At 38.0% G+C, this 17,441-nt stretch overlaps 2 protein-coding genes across 10 annotated transcripts in view; one reads left to right on the top strand and one right to left on the bottom strand.

The window, feature by feature from the left end:
- Positions 1–539: 539 nt before the first annotated feature.
- LOC306760137 (uncharacterized protein) lies at positions 540–8,678 on the top strand (the record flags this gene model as incomplete). The annotated part of the gene is made up of 15 exons (XM_079245929.1): positions 540–689; positions 857–1,036; positions 1,213–1,378; positions 1,600–1,903; positions 2,086–2,237; positions 3,064–3,256; positions 4,126–4,267; positions 4,923–5,051; positions 5,422–5,571; positions 6,646–6,881; positions 6,989–7,538; positions 7,821–7,899; positions 8,004–8,196; positions 8,298–8,439; positions 8,529–8,678. The coding sequence occupies 15 exons, from the start codon at positions 540–542 to the stop codon at positions 8,676–8,678; spliced, it is 2,916 nt and encodes a 971-aa protein (XP_079102055.1).
- A 226-nt stretch (positions 8,679–8,904) lies between these two features.
- Positions 8,905–17,441, bottom strand: part of agfg1a (ArfGAP with FG repeats 1a) — a 23,324-nt gene continuing 14,787 nt past the window's right edge. The window contains exons 6-14 of one of the 9 annotated variants that reach the window (XM_079246464.1): positions 17,046–17,162; positions 15,690–15,761; positions 13,323–13,503; positions 13,008–13,090; positions 12,347–12,454; positions 11,932–11,976; positions 10,492–10,644; positions 10,203–10,297; positions 8,905–9,667 (exon numbers count right to left, since the gene is read on the bottom strand). In XM_079246464.1, the coding sequence (XP_079102590.1) occupies positions 9,608–9,667; positions 10,203–10,297; positions 10,492–10,644; positions 11,932–11,976; positions 12,347–12,454; positions 13,008–13,090; positions 13,323–13,503; positions 15,690–15,761; positions 17,046–17,162 (914 nt within the window). In that variant the 3' untranslated portion in view covers positions 8,905–9,607. The remainder of the gene's footprint in view (positions 9,668–10,202; positions 10,298–10,491; positions 10,645–11,931; positions 11,977–12,346; positions 12,455–13,007; positions 13,091–13,322; positions 13,504–15,689; positions 15,762–17,045; positions 17,163–17,441) is intronic. The other 8 variants (XM_079246466.1, XM_079246465.1, XM_079246467.1 and 5 more) reach the window with 8 other exon arrangements.

Below are 17,441 nucleotides of genomic sequence, written 5' to 3'. Positions count from 1 at the left end.
CAAGAGTAAAACACTCCAGAGCAAAGCACATGTAAACAGCGCACATCAGCATACTAATACTGTATGTAGCTGTGCACTGCCGATCATCTGTCTAGTAGCAAACACAAATTTGGGTGGTAATTAAATCTAAATGTGGTGTATGTGGTGTGTTTTCTTATTACAGGTGTAGTCTCCCAAATGTTACAACCACTCACCCCTGCACTTGTACTGGGACAAAAAGAGTCCCTGTACAAGTCCCTGTACATTTCTAGATGTCAGAGATCTCTAGTGCCACCCTTGTCATTTCTCTAGCTCCACCTTTGGTGATGTGATCTACAGGACTGTACTTAATTCGGTACATCTAACCAAGCCTTCTGTTCCCGAACAGGTCAAAGTCTATTGCTCACAAATCCCGACAAGGCCACAAGTAGATCATAAAGATTATGTGTGCATAATCTCGCTACTGATGGGAAGGGATAGTTTCAACCAAGCAGACGCTCTGTTAGCTCCACTGGAAATCAAAACCAAATATAACTTCCTAACTGTGCTGAGGTAAAAACATGGGCTGTTGGGCAAAGCTGAAGTCATCTGGGTGGGCTTATCCCACCACAATCCTGTCTCTCTATGGCTTTTTCGCGAACTGCAGAGTAGCAGAGCCGTTCCTAACACCATACCTCATTGGACCACAAAAAAACATCTCTGGAGAGGTGGTAAGGATCGGACACACGCATGTTCTGATATGTGCAACCATGTATACAGTGTGTATCAAGTATGTTTTATTGAAGCAATAACTCTTAAGTTGTGAACTGTGAGATAAACACAGTACAAACAGAAATAATCAGCAATCCTTTTATTTTCTGACTCTTATTTCTTACAGGTGACCAACTACTTGTTTCCTATCTGGACATACTCATACCTAGCGTTCCTTTTCCCAGTTTTTCTTTTGACTGACTTCCTGAGGTACAAACCTCTCATTATGGTGCAGGGACTATTTCTTGTCACCAACTATATTCTACTCTGCTTTGCTCCAGGTCTCCCTGCTATGACTTTCCTTCAGGTCAGTAGGAAACTAATTTCAAAAGTTTTTTGCACATGGTTGAAAAGTGTTTCTCCATTTAAAGCTTAAAAAAAATCTACAAAGATAACGTTTTAGTTCATTATTGATTTAGAAGGTATAAAAAAGCTTGACAAAGAACTACGCTCCTCATTAAAACTGCTTCATCCAATCAAAAGGTCAACTATGCAGTAGTGACCTCCACAGAGGTGGCCTACTTCTCCTACATTTACAGCATGATCCCAGTTGAGAATTATCAAAGGGCTACCAGTTACCTGCGAAGTGCCATGTTGGCTGGATATACATTTGGTGCCAGTCTTGGTCAAATACTTGTCTCCCTTGCAGGTATGACATCAAACACCATAATAAATTTTGTTTGATTGAAAAAAATTGTTTATATTGCATATAGTTTTGCTTTATGCCACTTATTAGAACTAATAATAATCTGAGTCTTGCTGTTCTACCTTGATGCATGACAAAAACAATTGCAAAGAAAATAATAAGAAGCATTGAACTTTATAACAAAATTGAATCAAATGTTGATGAAATTTTACTATAATCCACAGGACTGGACTACTTCTACATCAATGCTTTAACTCTGGGGATTGTAAGTATAGCTTTTCTCATTTCCTTCTGGTTGCCAATGCCCAAAAGAAGCCTGTTCTTCAAAGGGAAAGGGGCTAGGGAATCGCAGTCCCAGAAGGAGGGAGCATTTGGAGACAACATCCCCGAGGAGCCAGCGGTGATGGATAAAGATGAAACAAGCCTGGGGGAAGATAATATGGAGCATAATGGCTGGTGCAGCAGGCAAAATGTGGCCACTGCCGCCCATCTGCTTTGGAAGAGTTTCAAGGAATCCTACTCTTCCAGGTATGTTATTTTTCTCTTTTTGATTCTGATCCCAGTTTGAGTTCAAAACATGTTCGCAAGCACACTGCAACAAATAAATCCCATTATTACCCATTGTGGCATTTCCCTATGAATTATTCATGTGGTAGTAGCCTTGTAATTACAGTTATTATCGTTAATCTGTTATGATCATCACCACATAGGCATTTGATCTATTGGTCCCTGTGGTGGGCTCTGGCTACAGCTGGCTACGTGCAGGTCTTTAACTACGTCCAGCTTATGTGGGACCATATAGAACCATCTGCTACATCATCCATCTACAATGGAGGAGTGGAGGCTGCATGCTCTGTTGTTGGTAAACTTTAGAGCTTTTATCACAATGAACTTATCGTGGGAAAAAAGTACTTATCATACTAAACAAATTAAGTCACCCCAAAGCATCATCATGTGTAGCAGCATCATTTAACCAAACCGTTAGTTAAGGTCTGGGTTCTGGCTAATATTGTAATGTTTAATATAGATAAAAAACAAAAACGTTTTTTAAAAAAAGGTTGTTTTTTTTTATGACACTACGATTTAACAATAAAACAGAAGATTAATGGAAACACAGGATAGCTGAGTTTTAGTACATTTTAAACTTGAGCCCTGAGTATAATTAAAGTCGGGGAGAAAAGAAGAAGGCAGCGTAATCACAATATACTAGCAGAGTAACATTTAACAGTGTTGTTAAAAGTTGCCATGTTTGATGACACACAGATGCATAAAAGGTTGTGATTAAAAGAAAGCAAGCTTGCTGTGCCTGGTTATATGTGATGGTGCATTAAATAGAAACCATGAGGACAATTGATTTTTTAAAGGGAACAGCAGCACCAGGGTCATTGTAGCTTTTGCCCATTCTAGTTCAGCATGAAGGGGGAAAGAGTAATTGCTTCAATTAAGGAGATAGTCAAAAAGTAATGGATTCTCAGATTACTGCTAATAGCTGAGTCCAAGAGCAAATGGGTGCAAGTGCTTCATCAAACCATGATGTGGAGGCCAGAGTCGGCAAATGTGTGCAAAGGTTTTTGTTCATACCAGCATTCAGGAAAAACAAGATTACAACCTACTGAATTAATTACAACAAAACCGTGGAGTTTTTATACACTGAAAGACAGATTAAATAGTTCATGTTCCTCCTCCAGGTGCTGCAGCAGCTTTCTCTGTGGGCTTCATCCAGCTGAGCTGGGCTGTGTGGGGAGAACTGGCGTTGGGGCTGTTCTCAGCTGTAGGGGCAACTGCTGTGTTTCTGATGGCATTCACCACTAATATCTGGGTCTGCTACACTGGATATGTGATGTTCAAATCTTGCTACATGTTTCTCATCACCATCACAACGTAAGCTCACCAATAAGGTTGTCCAAATATCTGCTAAGCAACGATGAAGAACATTTTCTTTACTTTTGCTGATTCCAATGTATGACAGTTGTGAGATTTTGTACATTTACTGATTTAAATGTTTTAAGGTACTCATTTAGAAGCAGGTAGCATAATCTGTGTGGATTTTTTGCTTGAAAAAGCTAGATGTCTAGATGGCAGTGTAGAATAAACTGTAAACACGTAATGAGTTTAATTACAAATAAAGATGTAATAGAATTTATATACTTTTGGAATATGTAAACAACAGCAACAACAACAACAACAAAAAAAAAATATATATATACACACACACACACACACACACACACACACACACACATATATATATATATATATATATATATATATATGTATGTACATATGTTTAATAATATTCCTGAACAACTCTTCCATTAACGTTTAATCTTTTTGTCTTCAAACATCTCAATATTGTGTGGACTAGGATCTTTCAAGCTTTGGTCACAGCTGTTACATTCAATTGAAGCATAAAAGACCTGATTTTTTAAATATGAGAGCGGTACTTACTGTGAATGTTAAATGTTTGTTTTAGTGTAAATAGTTGTTTATAGATAGCCATTGAAGGACAAAAAAGTACTTAAATAAACATGTTTAAAACTGGCAACCCAAACGACAAAATATTAAGAGTTTAGATCGGGTGAAAAAAATGGCATAATCATTTACTTTTCAAATATTGACTCTTTTTCTTTCATTTATTGACAGATTTTATCAGCTGAATTTGTAAACACAAATATAAAATCCCCAACACTAACTCACTTTGACTATTTACATCTATAGAATTATATTAATATATTCCTTTGTTTGTCTAGATTTCAGATAGCGTCTAACCTCTCCATGGAGTGCTATGCTTTGACATTTGGGATCAACACTTTCATAGCCCTCTCACTGCAGACCATCATCACAGGTATTGTTGTTGATGAAGCTGCACTGGGACTGGACATTGTGACACAGGTATATTTCTATATTACACTATTACTTTATTTGCCTTATAAAAGGCAACACAATATGCATTAACAGGAACAATCTAAAATAAATCTAATAATAAAAGTAGTATTAAGTTAATGTTGGCTTAACACTTTAGGCCCAGAATGCATCTGTGATATATTCAGAGACTATAATTCACGCAGAGCTCAGGACTCAGGTCAACTTGTCTAGACCAGAGTCCAGACTAAACATGAAGAAGTAGCAAACAAGTGGAAAAAACCACCAGTGAACATTAAACTGTCACCAAATGTAGACACTGTTAAATGCAAGTTAAAAACATTTCTTTTCTGATGTACCTGTCCATGAAATTTGCATGGTAACTTTTAACTGATCTCACTTTTAATTATTTCAATTTATAACGTTATTTATTTTTGCTGTTTGTTGTTATCTTTATGGTTCTTTACATTGTCTACAATGTTTTTAATGTTTTAAGCAGATCACTTTGAATAGTCTTTTACATGAAAGGAGCTATACAAACAAACCTGCCTTGCTTTATAAATGAGCAAACAGGGACATCTGGTGGTGACTGTTAACTGTTGCACACAGACAGACATGTTAAATGCTGGTTCATTTTTGGGATGGATAACATAATGCTGATGATAACATAAGTCTCTCTTTGTAGTTCATCGTATATGGTAGCTACTATACTGCCATCTCGCTTCTCTTTCTAATACGAGGCACCTACACTGCCTGTGTAAATCAACGCCTTCGTGAGCCCACAGATGCCAAACACAAGGAATCCAGTGTGGAGGTGATCTCTGCTCAACGTTTCTGACAAGTTTCAATAAAAATAATGTGCATTAAAAGCATTATTGTCCTTTAATTGTTGACTGACCGAGAGTTTTCAATATTTAACTTATTATCTTAAAAGTCTAAGGAGGAAGTCACACTGAACAATAAATTGCAATTATTGCTGATGTGAATTAAAGATTAAGTTCAGACATTTTCCTGCCTACCTGTTAAGTTTCACAATCATTAGGAGGACTGTGTTGATCTTTGACCAGGTTGTTGATTGACAAACAGTCCTAAGACAGCCTTCGGTTTTTTTCCCCCTGGAAAGTAGGCAATAACAAAAGATCTGCGCACCATGAGAACATAAACATTCCTGAATCGGGTTGAAGAATATGGGGGTAGTGAAGAGATGGAGTTCAGACTGGAGGTATCCCACAACCCTGCTGTGCATATATGGGTTTTTTAGCACAGTTAAGCCATTGGAACCTTTCCTCATACCATACCTCACAGGACCAGACAAGAACTTGACAACGGAACAGGTACCACAGAAAAAAAGTAAAACTAAATAACTAAAAAAATGAATAAATAAATGAAGGATGTTTTCTAACAAGACATGAAAAGAGCTATTATGTATTTCAGTTTGTAGTCAGTGATGTTGATGCCAAATGCTTGCAACATATTTTCTCATAGTTGTTCATGCTCAGTCACTGATAATAGCTCAGTATTATGATAAGCAATATTCAAGTTGATGATTGGCAAGAAAGAGTTCAGCATAATCTTTTAGATTTAAGAGGCAAAATTCCAGTCGTGATAATGCAGCCTTGGAGTGATTGCTAGATAAATAATAAATATCTAGAGAGTGACACTCGTTTTGCAATTCTTCCTCTAAACTATATCAAAGTTTGAATAAATTGTTGATTTTCAATGGTTAAACAAAAATATTACATAGCCTTTTAAGGAGTTTCTGCCTTGCTTTGAAAGTGCTCCGACCATTTTCACAAGTTCAATCTGATATATGGTTTAATGTCCAGACAAAAGACTAACTAATCCCAGAATGGTGGAGGAAAATATGTGAGATTTCTTAATGAGAACAAACAATATCAATTGTCCATCAAACAGGGTGGAAACAGTGACATTCATGTGCGGCTGCCAATAAAACAATGTCTATCTTTTAATTATTATTATATTATTTATGTGATTGTTGACAGGCATGGGATGCTCACCTGTGCTTTCTGTCTCATTTGATTTCTATTCAGTGGGCATGCCTTTAATTTATTGAAGATTAAATTAAAGCAGAAAAGCCCAGTTATGGAGTTTTTATGGAGTTATTTATAACATATATTAAACCAATTTTTAAAATAATCCTTTCACATTATAATCATGTTGTTTAATCCAGATAATTGGAAGTCAATGAAAATGGACAAACCGTGCTTACAAAAAGCCGGCGCTAAAGCTAAAAATCTGCACATAATTGAGATATTGAGTACTTTATGTCAAATGTATTGTGAGTGTAAAGAGGCAAAATTGTGGGGGAAAAAAATACTAAAAGGACCTGGCCAGGAGTGCAATGCCTTTTTTATGTTATGACCCCAAATATATTGTCTTCTCTTCAGGTTAACAATCAGATTTTCCCGGTGTGGACATACTCCTACTTGTCTGTGCTGGTGCCGGTGTTCCTGCTCACCGACTGGCTGCGTTACAAGCCAGTGGTGGTGTTCCAGGCTATTATGCTCTTCATCACTACAGCACTTCTAAGGTGGACGGGAAGTGTATCAGCCATGCAGGCCATGCAATTCTGCTATGGGGTTGTGACAGCCAGTGATGTTGCTTATTTCTCATACGTTTACAGGTCATGCTTTGTATCTCAAAGTACAGTCAGATGATATGGGTTTGAATTGTGCTTGGTTAAAACTCACCTGACACTTTACACAGCTTTCATTGCTGTATCTATTGCAGTGTGGTAGATCTGAAGAGATACCGGAGGGCCACATCTTACACTCGCAGTGTCCAGCTCCTGGGATACACAATAGGCTCTGTGCTGGCTCAGCTGCTTGTCAGCTTCAACCTAATGTCCTACTACAACATCCTGGAGTTTACTTTGGTTCTCACTGCTATTGCTCTCTTCACCTCCTGCTTCCTGCCTATGCCAAAGCAGAGCATGTTCTTCCATCGACATGACTTAGCACAGAATCTGCCAGTGGCAGAAACAAAGCAGCATGGAGACAGTCTGAATGATGCAGCAGGATGCTCCAGATCCAGCACATCACTGGAAGAAATGAAGGATGAAAAGGTGGCGAGAAACAGGACAGAAACAATGGATGGTGAAGAGAAAGAGCCAAAAGCGGAGAATGCTGAGGAATCTGGCAGCACAGAGAGCTGCAGCCAAGTGATCCTCCAACTGTGGAGGGATTTCTGCCAGTGTTATTCTTCTAGACAGCTGCTATACTGGTCGCTGTGGTGGGCAATGGCCACATGTGGATATAACCAGACTGTCAATTATGTGCAGGTCAGTATTTATGCAGCCACAAAAGAAGAAACTAAAATCTTATTTTCTTTCTTACCCACATATGAAGTGCAAAACACATTAGATAAGCAACAGGAGCAACGATAAACACAGGAAGTCACTGTATAGATGACATCAAACTCCTGCAGTTTGATGTCATGATGGACTTTCTCCATCCTTAATTGCAAGTAAATATTTCCAGTTGCTGTTGTTATATGTGATCATTGCACAAATAACTTTAACACCTCGGACAATCAGCATTTGAATTTATGATCTTCCCTGCAGGTGCTGTGGGAGCATGTGCAGCCTTCTCAGAACTTCACCATTTACAACGGGGGTGTGGAAGCAGCATCCAATCTACTGAGTAAGCAACATCAGAAGTTGCAGTGAGCAAAACACAGACTTAAAAGTAAAAACCGAAAGCAAACAGAGTATTTCATGCATGTCCTACATTGGTATGTTTTACAGGTGCAGCAACAGCCTATGGTATAGGCTTCACTGAGGTGAGATGGGAGCAGTGGGGAGAACTAGCCCTGGGTGGGTTTTCTGGACTTGGGGCAGCTGCCCTTTTCCTCATGACTTTCACAGGCAACATCTGGGTCTGTTACGGCGCCTACATCATTTTCAAGTGTCTTTACATGCTGCTGATAACAATAGCCATGTAAGATGGGTAGCTTCTCTCCTGTTATTTATAATATTATAAATTGTGTGCAAAGTTTGTAGAAAGCCTAAAACCAAAGTAGTCAAAATAACCATCTCCAGGTTTCAAATTGCTACTGGCCTGTCAATGGAAAGATATGCACTGATCTTTGGGGCAAACAACTTTGGAGCGCTGGCTCTTCAGACAGTCATCACGTCTGTTGTGGTTGACAGCAGAGGGCTCGGACTTGCCATCATTCCTCAGGTAAACTACTTGGTCTCAATAACGTGTGCTCTGAGATATATGCATGTGCCACGGTGTTAATAACTTTTAAATTGTGTGCTCTTTTGCAGTTCATCATATATGCAAGCTACTTCTCAACCATCTCTGTTGTTTTCTCACTTAGGGGACTATATAGTATTTGGAGAGCACAGAAAAATAAAAAAGAAGAAATAGCTTCAGGCAAAAAAGAATTTGAGGTCTGTGAAGAACATAGATTCTAAAAGCAATAACACCACAAAGCGAGTTCATTGGTTTACACTAGCTTGGTTGCAGCTTGAAGTAAATAAAAATGGCTCCAATTTATTACATGAATCATGAAATTTTCCCATAGACTCATATAAATGAATGCTTTAGTCATGTTTTTGTTACTTAAAATTCATTTTAATATATATACTGTAAGTATTTACACATTAACTTAAAATCATTTAATATTCAATGAAAGTGGTTTTCAGTCCATCAGCCGTTTCAGTTCTCCACGTGGATGTGGTCGACTGTCATTCAGAAGTGTTGGGACCTGGGTTTCTGTCAGCAGGGCAGTTGATAGTAGAGAGACAACATCTCCACTCATCTCTGATGCAGCATTCACTTTTTTCATCTCTCCACAAGTTTTTTTTGTCCTTTCTTTAGTGAGAACAATTTACTCAAAAAGGATTCTGCACAAACAAACAGCTTGTTTTTCTTTTCTTTTTTTTTTTTTTTACAAATACAGTAACTGGCAGTAGTACCCAAGCAACAGCTCTGTCTTGACAAATTTTGTTTTACAAATACTGATATGCACAAAGAGCTAATCTCCTAAAAGAAAAATGATGTACAGAAATGCAGCATAATGAATGGGATACACTGTACGCAAAAACTTAGTTTTCAGCCAGTTTGATTATACATTGTGGCTCAGTAGAGGCCTGGCCAGTTCACAGGTTAAATATAAGAGAGGATCAACCTCTCCCTCTGCACAAACCATCACTTTGTTTTGTAGCCACAGACAGTGTCAGCAAGACTGTCTCGCAAATTGTTCCATTTGTGACAAACTGCTATAGAAAATACAAATTCTTACAAACATTGTGTTTTTAAAGCTACTTGTGAAAACAAAACAGTGCAATAGGTGCAAGCGCGCCAGTTGTTGACCCTGTAGTGCAGCTGACAAGATGGATCGCTATAAGAAGGGGTTTGTTGAAGAGCCTCCAGCTGGATACTGCGCAGGTTGACCTGCACCCTGAAATGAAGGAAGGACACCAACCCAGTCAGAAAACTCAAATGAGAAGTGATGACTGAGAAGACGGCTATCAAATTTATATCTTGATGGGAGTGTGTAGCTGAAGTTACACCACAGGAACAGCATAGACACAACTAGCAGTAAACCCTGTGGTCTACAGCAACATCATCTTAATCTATTAAAGCAACAAACAGAAAAGAAAAGATGGCGCATTAAGAAAAATTGCTCATGGAGCTGTCTTATATGTGTACCCACTGCACAACCAAACCATTACAACCTCTCGCCACCACTACATATCAATTGGGTTGGGTGGATTTCATATTCTAAAAAGTATTATTTCACAGTTCTTTTCATTAAATTTCTGTTGGAGTAATTTATTGCGTGTGCAATGTGTGTGTGTGTGTGTGCTTTTTTTTGTGCCATTTATACCAAGCAGCAATTCTGAGCCAGAATGCTCTTGTCAGATTTTAAATGCCAAATGTTTCCATTACCTGGTTATATAAATGTTAAGTCACTACACAGCCACCATACTAACCAGAAAAGGATTACTAGGGACTATAGGTCCCGCCATTGCCTGTCCAAAAGGAGTCACAACGGGTTTTGCCTGGCCAAAGGCTGGAAATCCTCCACCTGAAAGCCATAAATACTCTTACCATCACTTAATATAAGCAGCAAATTTTCTGCAGCAGTTATAGACAGTGAGTTTCTCCAGTAATTCAAAAATTACTGCAGAGCAACAAAGTGACAATTAACCAGTCTGGTGCAGATTGTAGAATCTTTATGGCTAATTAGTTTACAGCTACACTACATACACACTGACATACCATTGGGTTGTTGCGGATATGCAGGAGGCTGAGGGAAGGGAGCCTGGCCAGGAAAGGGTGGCTGAAATGTCCCACTAAAACTAGTGGGGAGATTGTAGGGAGCAGCATTCCCAAATCCAGATGGCATACTCATGGAGCCTGTGCCGAAAGATGCTGAAATGAAGCAGAGCGACAAGTTATGGAAGCCCAAAGACTCAAGAACAAATGTAAAGGACTAAAACAAGCAAATAGTTGTTTCAACATTGTTTTTGTCCATCGTGTAAGAGTTCTCCAATCCACACACCAGCTCAAAATTATGAAAAGATACAAACATTTTCAGGAATTCATTGCGTTTGTTAGGAAGCAAATTAGTGGATGTTAACAAGTGACTCAGTGTGAGCAGTCCAAACAAAAACAGTAATACTGAAATAGCATTCAGAAACACATCAACACACATCATAGTGCGTTTGTTCATCATTTTGTTAGCAAGTACTTGGACATACATGGACATACATATATATATATATATATATATATATATATATATATATATATATATATATATATATATATATATATATATATATATATATATATATATATATACATATATATATATATATATATATATATACATATATATATATACATACACACACACACACACACACACACACACACACACATATGTGAATATTATTGTGTTAACCATGATTTTGGAATGAGCGTAAAAGATCAGTTCAATTATTGTTTCCTTTTTATAACCCACAGAATCTTATAATCCTATTTATTTTGCAGTTGAAGTGCATGCAAAATTAGAATACAGACTGGTCTGCAGACAAAACTTTTGTAAAAAGGAGGACTTCATTGTCAGACATGAGGCATAAACACTAGGCTAGGTTTAGCATCAGTGTCTGAGCTCTGATGAGCACAGCTGGGATTAAACTGCTTTAAGTGAGAATCAGCCAGCAACCAAGCAATCTGATAACTGATATCAAGGCTACATCTAATGCCCATTAAACACAATCCATGACAAGCCAAAAACTTTCTTCAAAAGACAAAAAAGAACTTTTTCTTGTTTGATAAGCGGAAAATGTTGAGGAAACAACCACATAACAAAATATTTCAACAACATTTCAAATGACTTTCTTTATGTTAATTCCAATTACATTATGTATTTCTCCATGTATGAATGTATCTATGTGAACGAAAACTCCAAATTAAATCCAAAATTATTTTCACAATGAAGCTGCGGCCAAGGCATTGTGTCGCTGGAGGAGTCATATTAGAATCAGTTACAACACTCCCTTGGGACAATGCTGACTGATCAACATGGCTGGCATTTCATTACCACAATTAGTGCATCTTCAAGCATTGTCCTTATTTTATGACAGAAAAAAGAAACTGCAAGAGCAAGACACAAAACCACAGGAGAAAAGCAGACAGCACAAGTCAACCTACCAAAGGTGGGGGTATAACCTTGCCAGTGAAGAACCCTCATCAAGCCTGTCCAGCATGGCAAGAATAGTCAGACAAACCATCTCAGATTTAGCTGATCCTTTTTTTCCCCCCTCTCTTTTGCTCAACAGTAAAAAGCAACACTAATCCTAACACTCATTGCAGTGGAAGTCATAAGAAATAGACGATTTTATTGTTTTTATCCTTGTCCCTGATTACTTTTTGTTGTTTTTGGCACTATAATTTGATGCCTATTCTTTGCTATCATTGCACTCACAGAGGCAGCAACAATCTGGCTTGAATAGAACATTTAATGTAAGAAAATGTGACTAAATTTTTTATGTATAAATAGATTCAATTCAATAATGACCACAGTAGCTAAAATTCCAAGCACATTAAAAAGTCAACATAAACAAACCTGCTGCAGCCGCCACATTTGCTGCTCGGCCATTGCATTGGAATGGGTTGGTGGGAGCTGCTGCTGGAGGAACACCAGCAGCTACAAATGGATTAGTTGATTGTGCTGCTGGGGAAAAAAACGTTGTGTCAGTGAACGTGAGAAAGCAGAAAGAAAATGAAGAAAAAAACTTTAAGGGTTAAATGTATTAAAAACTATATGTCTTGATTAAAAATCTGTTATTGCTAAACCTTTCATGTACATTGGTATTCCTCATCACAATATTTCCTATTTTTTAGTTAACAGCTGCACCTAATCCCAAGCAAGAAGACAACTAAAGATAAAAAAATGCATTTTACATTTAATAAGTCATGGAATAAGTTTCACAATAACTTGTGAGGCAGGTTAAGTAAAAAGTAACAAAACTCCCAGATGATGGTTCTGACATACTATGATAGCTTATAGGTAAATTTCTGCACCATGTGTTCCAAACCTCACACTCTGCAAAAATGTCAAATGTGTGTTTTATGCCAAAACTGGAAATTTAAATCCAAACTTGACTATAAAAAAAAAAAAAAAAAATCACAGTACAATCTGTTCTCAGCTTGCTCTTCATTCCAGAGAGTGCTTTGAAAACGTTAGATACCACAACACGTCAAGAAGAATCTGTCAGATCACTTACCTCCAAAACCCTGAGCAATGCCAGGCATGGCCTGCTGTGCTTGTGCTGTTGACACTGTCGTCTCTGAACCAAACACACTTCTGCTGTGGCACAAAGTCAGCATGAGAAATAAAATGAAAATAAATACGTTTTTAAAAAAAAACAACATAAAAATAAAGACAAGAGAGTAATCAAAGGCAGAGATTCCCGAGCAACATCGTCTAAAACACAAGAGTGTGGTTCCTACACAAAGCAGCTACACAGTTATCAGTTTTTGGCTTTACTCTACAGCAAAGCATTTACATCAAAGCTTGCTAACTTAATGACATGTCTCACCCTTGTGAGGTGCTGGAGGTGTTGTAAACACTGGTTGCAGGGGCTGAAGAACTGAAGACAGTATCAAGCTCAGCAAGAGCAGCATAGCGGTCCCCCCCTGCTGGACCCGCTGTTTGCTTCTGAGGCAAAGCTGCCGCTGCAGCTGCTGAAACTGAGCTCATCCCGCCAGGAATCCCACCTCCTGAAACAGAAGCACATGAAAATGGAACTGGATTCACGCAACCTCAGCTGTAATATCAGGGAAGGAAAGTTAGTCAACATCAAACAAACAAAAAGATCCCGAGATAGCTGCCATAGTCAACCTATTAAAAATAATGGGGAATAAATGTTCAGTCATTAGTAAACTTGTGTTCTCTAGTAACAAAAATAAAGTTATATGAACAAAAAAAAAATTTATAACCTATCTAGTAAAATTCACAAATGATGTAACCTGATAAATTATGCATTTTGTAGAAAAAGAAGGCATTTTCACAAGCTCAGGTGGCCTATTATTATGCTGCCTGGCTGAGGATACAGATAATGATGATTTATTTATTTTCTATGAACCTTTTTTTTTTTTTTTTTTTTAATATTAAATATCCTCTTGCCCTTTAAGATCTGTGAAACAGGCTAGGCTGGAGATGTTTACCTTGCTCTGTTTTGGCAGAGCTAAACATGTTATCCAGGTCAGCCAGGGCTGCGTATCTATCGGCAGGAGCGCTATTACTCTGTACAGCGTCTTTGCCAGCTCCTGTGGAGTTACTCTGGGAGGAGGAACTGAAGGATCCAAAGTCAGCACTACACGATTTGGGGAGGTTCTCAAAATTTGCAAAATTGGCATTTGCTGATGTGCTACCTGCATGAAAAAAAGAGATTAAAAAGTCATAAGGGGACGCTTGATCATTGGTTTTGAGACACAATAAAAATAGGGTGGAAAAGAAAATAAGCGGCTGCATGGGGGTGAAAAGGGGGAGACTGAGTCAGGCTGGGGTAAGAACACCTGCATCATCTGATGGACAGATCACAATTATCCTCTGCAATTCTGCAGTAGACTGGATTACTATAGGCAAGTGAAGATGAGGGAAAAAAACCCCCCCACAGAATAGCGTTTTCCCTGCAAAATGTTAAAGATGTGGCGGTACCAATGGTCAAGATTGCTGTCAGTGGTTAATACATTAAGGTGCACAGACTATAGCCTACATTATTTGTTGTCTGATTACATTGTTTAGGTTAACCAGTGTCAACTTTATCAGCCTACGGTTGTGCTAGGACCGCTTACTTCACGTTAGATACTGCAGCAAAGCATTTGCTGCTCATCAATATCAATAAATATCTTCATCAAAGTCTCTAGTCAATCTGTCACATTTAAAGAAACTTACAAGCAGCTAACTTTCCTCTCTTTAGATTCAACACATAATAAGCTTGTTGGACGACTTCACCGAGCAGATGTCTGACAGCATAGTATCCTGCCACGGCTGCACTTCTGCAGGCCGCAATGTAGGTTCAATTAAAAAGTTTTTTACATTGTCTGTGTGAAGTTATTTATTTCTCAGCATTTTGAAGGTGTGGAGCCACGGCTGAGTCAGTGTAGGGGAAACACTGTTATAGGTGAGACAAAGAGGCAAAGGGGACAGATACAAGCCTGCATGCATTTTTAAACAATCTCCAGAGATATTTAATAAAAACAGCAGCAGATATTTTGTCAGGATGTTAGATAACACCCAAATACACACTTTGTCAAAGAAACATACTACCTATGACTGTGTACGTTCTTATTACCTTTACCAAGGGGATGTTTATCTGTCTGTTTGTTAGCAACCTTACGCAGAAACTACTGGGCAGGTTTTGTGAGAATGGGTATCAGTCTAGCTTGAATTCCATTAAATTTGGGGAGTGATCTGAAAAGAGCAGGAATTTTTAAAGGATTCGTCTCAATATGGGTGAAAATAAGCTTCTTGGTTGAAGTATGAGCTCTCCGAGTGCGCTTCTAGTGCATTTATTTTAAATATTTTTTTTTCAATCGTGGACTTTTTAATCTCAACAAATATTTTTAGTAGTAACTTGTGGAAAAGATCATCACAGCACAGCACTTGTGTGTTTTGTAGCTATTTCTTGAGATGTGTGTTTCTGTTTGGTTTTCTGCCCTTGTCGATATTGATTTGCGAGTCTTATATTAATTAATTTCATCCTTTTTTTAATCAACATGTGGGCAGTTTATTATCATAAACAAAAATAGCAAACTAATTTTTATTTAAGCCTTTTTTGGGGGAGAAAAGAGCAACAAACTGAGAGGCTTACAGACACAAAGCGAAGGATCAGATGAATATGTATCAGAGATGATGGAGAGGATTAGATTTGTTATGAGGGTAAGGCCAGTGAGAGACTTACTGTGTGAACTCTGGGGAGGTAGACCAGTGGAAAACTCACCCATACTGCGGCTGGATGAGAGCAGAGTAAACGCTGGCAGACAAAAATCAAAGGAGGAGGGAAAAAATGTGCAATAAGCAACAAAAGATGGCAAAGAAAGGCAGAAGTAAATGAAACCAGTGATGAAAATAATTGAAAGAAAATAAAATGCTGCCGAAGAAGAGTATGAAAAACACAAAGAGACAGGAGAGCTGAAGCCAGTTAGCAGTCAGTCAAGCAGCTGATCTAACAAAACTACAAGAGAGAGAGATGTAAGCCTGCTACATACTATACAGGAAATCAGAACGGCTTTTCTTGTTCATTAAGCCCTGAGAAGAATTTAAGTCATTTTGTTCTTACGGACGCGGTTGAGGACATTTCTCGACACAATGGGGTGGCAGAACTTTTTTCTTGTGGGACTCCGAAAAGCATTGTGTGATAGGTTGGAAATTGGAGGTGGCCGTTGTGAACACAGAAAAACATGAAGTGAACAGTTGGTGCTTCATTTAAAAAAAAAAAAAAAAAAGTTTTGCAGTTTAAATGGATTCTTATATTAAAAGAGCTGATCAGGGTGATGAAAAAGTATAAATGTTTTACAAAATTACTTTTTTCTTGTTCTTGCAGCTTCAAGAGCCAGAGAAAAGTTTGTGCTTCTCGCGGAGGATGTAACAAGTTTAAGCTATTAAGCGACAGACATTGTAGAGATCCCTGCCATGCTCCACACCAAGGGCATTGTACTATAACATCAGTTTGTATTAAAGTCAATGCTTGTTGAAAGAGCATGGATGGAAAGGAATATGTAATATTATTCCAAATTGTGCCTTAATACCTTTCTATACAGAGTGCTGGAAAGGTTACAATGTTATTACATGGGTATGTTTCTCTTATTCATGATATAACACTTTTACTATAAAACTATATATTAATATTGCATAGCTTTTCTTTAAGTTCTTATAGACCCCAACACTCATGTCTTCTATTTGATTAGGACATGTAGTATGTAAATACATTAAGCTGAACTGTAGAAATTTTTTTTTTTTTGTTAATCTTCTTCTTATTTGGCTGGTTTCAAACACTGGAGTACTGGAAAAACATGCAATTGTTGAGTTCACAGATGTTTTCCACAAATGACAGGATGGATAAACATTGCACGCGAGATGAAAATGAGATTTTACATTATAACATCCAAGACAAACCTAGAAATAACAGAAAACATGTATATGAAGCATTGCAATTGCCTTGTTTGTATTTAAGCTTCACACATTTCCAAATATTTAAGCCAGTTTCTCAATTTTAGTGTTTTGGATTAATTTATCCACTGAAAACAACATGCTCTACCTGTATCTGAGGGCTGAAACGGAGCTTGTGCAGAAGGGAAACCGCCAGTTGACCCCGAAGTGCTCTTGAATGCATCAAAATTAGCAAAGTCTGCATCTGCGTTGGCATTCTGTGCCACTGGCGGTGATGAAGAGGTGATGTTCAGACAGACAGATGAACAACAAAAACAGTGAGGGGTGAAACAATGGATGAATAGATTTACACAAGAAATTCAAAGACATGGGTGAGTGTAGAACAAATACAATGAAATATGTGCTTAAAAAAAATAAAAGGAGTAATCATGTTGGGTCTAGTTTAATAAAATGCAAAGCAACTTTGAAGGACAGGAAGATAGTGTGGCATTCATCCTTTCCACAGAGATACAATGGACCTGGGTGTGTGTTTATGACTACTTAC

The sequence above is a fragment of the Telmatherina bonti genome (assembly GCF_933228915.1).
Source record: "Telmatherina bonti genome assembly, chromosome: 9".
In the NCBI taxonomy this organism is placed as follows: Eukaryota; Metazoa; Chordata; class Actinopteri; order Atheriniformes; family Telmatherinidae; genus Telmatherina; species Telmatherina bonti.
Note: the sequence above shows the minus strand (reverse complement) of the source record. Positions and strands in the feature narration are given on the sequence as shown.